At 33.1% G+C, this 3,329-nt stretch overlaps 1 protein-coding gene across 1 annotated transcript in view; it reads left to right on the top strand.

Annotated features, from left to right (window-relative positions):
* Positions 1 to 3,036, top strand: part of gabrg2 (gamma-aminobutyric acid type A receptor subunit gamma2) — a gene marked incomplete at its 5' end in the record, with an annotated part of 50,939 nt that extends 47,903 nt beyond the window's left edge. The window contains 1 exon segment of the mRNA XM_014019783.1: positions 365 to 3,036. Coding sequence (XP_013875237.1) covers positions 365 to 646 — 282 coding nt within the window.
* Between the last annotated feature and the right edge of the window lie 293 nt (positions 3,037 to 3,329).

Raw genomic sequence — 3,329 nt, 5'->3', positions numbered from 1 at the left:
GCATTTTAAATGTTGTGCAGCTGCAACAAAATAACATAAATAAACCAGAGAGGGGTATTGCCCAGTGGTAACTCGGTAACTTTGTAACTCTGCCAAATTAGGCAATATAGACAACRTTTTGAATAGTATGACTTCTCCAGCTGTCAGCTATGTTTAAGCCAAACATATAATTTGGTAGTTAAAAGTTTGTTTTTAATGTCTTGACAATAAAGATGGTCCATTGGCAAGTTAAAGATCCAAATTATGGCTTAATGATCAAAATGAAACTTATATAATAAAATGGTGGCTTGAATGGATTCCACCATTTTAACAAGTGTTATCGTGTCCCATCGGTGTCTAACCTCTCATTTTGTTTTGTTTAAAGCAGACACCAACTGTGGATATCCGTCCACGCTCAGCCACAGCCATTCAAATGAACAACGCCACACACATGCAAGAGCGAGACGAGGAGTATGGCTATGAATGTCTCGATGGGAAGGACTGCACCAGTTTCTTCTGCTGTTTCGAAGACTGCCGCTCCGGAGCCTGGCGGCATGGCAGGTTGCACATTCGCGTTGCCAAGATAGACTCGTATGCACGTATCTTCTTCCCAACTGCTTTTGCGCTCTTCAATCTGGTCTACTGGGTCTCCTATCTCTATCTTTAGGCGCGGGTATGTATACAGTTTTACCCTACTGTTCATTCCATTCCTGCATATGCTTTGCGCCATGCAGCAAATGACATTTTGAAGAAAGTGACCCACCGAGAAATCCCCAACTTTACTTTTAAATATTTTTATTATTTTTTCCCTTTAAAATTTACTTTTTTTAAACCTGACAAACATTGCAAATGTTGTAGCATTGCATTCAACAGGTGTGAGAAAGTTTATTGTATTTAAAAGCAGTGGTTGTGTGAGAGATAAATATGGTTTTAAGTCTTGTTTTATTTATTTATTTATTTATTTTTTTAAATTCAGTTAGTTGAAATTTTAAACCCTCGCAAAAGCAACGTTTAAAAGAAAAGCTGTTTTTACCACTTCCAAAGGCAATTCATTACAAATACTCACACAGTACATATAAAAGGTGACAAAAAATAAGTMTGGAGTTTTAGAGAAAGATTCAGAATAGCAAATAATTGATGTATCTAAGTCAAGTGAAACAAAATAACAGAAAAATACAAACCAAATAGACAGTTTAAGTAGAACTGCTGAAGGAACACAAAATGAAATAAAACAACACATGTACTCTCAGATCTATTCTTCTGAATCAACATTTTTTTCTTTATTTTTACGTGTTGTTTTGTTTTTAACAAAGACATTAAAATCTAAAGCACTTTAATAAAAGCTATGTTAAACTTTTTTTTTTCATAAACCGTGTTGTTCCAATGTTTTCCGTACACTTTAGTACGATTATATATTGCATCTTTCATGTGTGGACAAAAGTACAATGACACTTTTCATGGATATTGCTTTTTTGTATAGACACTGTATATATTTTATGGTGGTTTACGTTTATTGCATGCACTTTTAAGGCCAAAAATCAACATATTTTATGGTCTTCTACTGTTGGCTATGGAAACAAAAAAATGATAAAATAAACAAATAAACCAATAAGAAATGTTGATTATCATTTAATTAAACATTTTTTCAAGAAATGCAGGAAAATTAAATGTTGAAAATACCCCCACAATACCCTTTTGTGTTCAGATATTGTTCTTTAGCACTTCATTGGGAGGCTCAGAACAGTATTTCAGACAAAAAATAAAATAAAACAGGATTAATTGTTTTCTTTGCAAGCATTAGCTTACAGCACACACAGCACTGACCCTTCATGGCCTCCTGTGTTTGCTCTTAAAAGCACACAATTACATAAAGATGCACCACTGCTGTTTGGTTATATAAGCTGTTACACAGGAAACTGGACTGAAACAAGGAAGATGTTTTAGTATAAAAACAGAWGTTTGTTTGTTTTTTTCTTTTTCCATTACCAAAACAATGGCATTACACCAAAATCCGTTTTCATGTCCAAAATGAAGAGTTCAAACTAATGTTACTATCTATGTGAGTGCAACAATATAAAAACGTTATCCTTTTAAAAAGGAGCAAGCAAAATGTAACAATTAAAATAAAACTGTAGGTTTTAAAGTGAAAAAAAATGCTTACACGTCTATTTTTGTTGTAAGGGCAGGAGTGTGAGCTGCTTTATTGAGTATTTCACATTTATCACTGAGAAGAATTGAGAATGTGTGTCGCTACAAAGAATGGCAGGACAATTTATTTGCAAGGCTCTATTGTTTTGTCTGCGTATTTGATTAAGACTTGCTTGAATGTGTGAGGAAAGCAACTACACCTGTAAGTGTTTGATATGACAACACGGAGCCCCTCAGTCAGTTTTGACAGTCACCAGTATGCAACTAATAGTGCTGCAGTATGATGTGTAAACCCATAAGGACTGGGTGTATATAACATTGTTAATGTATATAAATTATAAATGGAAACAAAACAAAACTTGTCAAGCACTTGACATTTTCTAAAAGGGTATATATTTTGTAATTTTAGCATTGTTATAGTATATCTATATACATTATAATAAACTGATAGTATTATAATGGACTGACCATCAACATTGGAAGGGTACAAGGGATTATTTATGTATTTATTTATTTATGTATTTGTTTGTTGATTGTATATTTTTTAAATGATCTAAATAAAAAAAGTGTTTATGCTCATACAGCCCCTGAAAAGAAACACAGAAAAATGGTATTTATATCAAAAATACACTCTTTGTTCAATGTGACAATGGAACCTATTTATCTTGTGTTTTCTATGTTGTGATTAATGTGCACTACTCTCACAAAGCCTGTCAAACTTATATTTGTTGAGTGACTTGCAACATTATACGTTGTGCTGCTTCTGAGTGGTAGATTTTATTTAGTCAAATCATGATAAGAAAAAAAATCTAAAAGTATTGTTTAGCCACTAAAGAAAACATTTGTTTAATATCAGTTCTCACCTCCCTACCCAACAAAGGTTTGCTTTAGTTCATCTATAATAAATTTTAAAAAATCTGTAATGTAACATTTTTTTGAAAAGCATACACATTTGTTAAATTCTCATACTTCAAAAAAATGGTTTCCCGTTTTGTAATTAAAAGTAATCCTCCCGTGCTGCAAAGTGACCACTTATTTTCCTGAACATTTCTTCAATGTACGTGTTTCACACATCTTTAGGCAAAATGAGATGGTCAGTAGCAGCATAGACTGGTCATTATCAGTATTCAGTAGTTGAAAACTGTAGTAGAGTCATTGCATAATGTGCCAAACCTGTACCTGCAACCAAGAATATGAAAGGG

The sequence above is a fragment of the Austrofundulus limnaeus genome, unplaced genomic scaffold (genome assembly GCF_001266775.1).
Source record: "Austrofundulus limnaeus strain Quisiro unplaced genomic scaffold, Austrofundulus_limnaeus-1.0 Scaffold231, whole genome shotgun sequence".
Lineage (NCBI taxonomy): Eukaryota > Metazoa > Chordata > Actinopteri > Cyprinodontiformes > Rivulidae > Austrofundulus > Austrofundulus limnaeus.
Note: the sequence above shows the minus strand (reverse complement) of the source record. Positions and strands in the feature narration are given on the sequence as shown.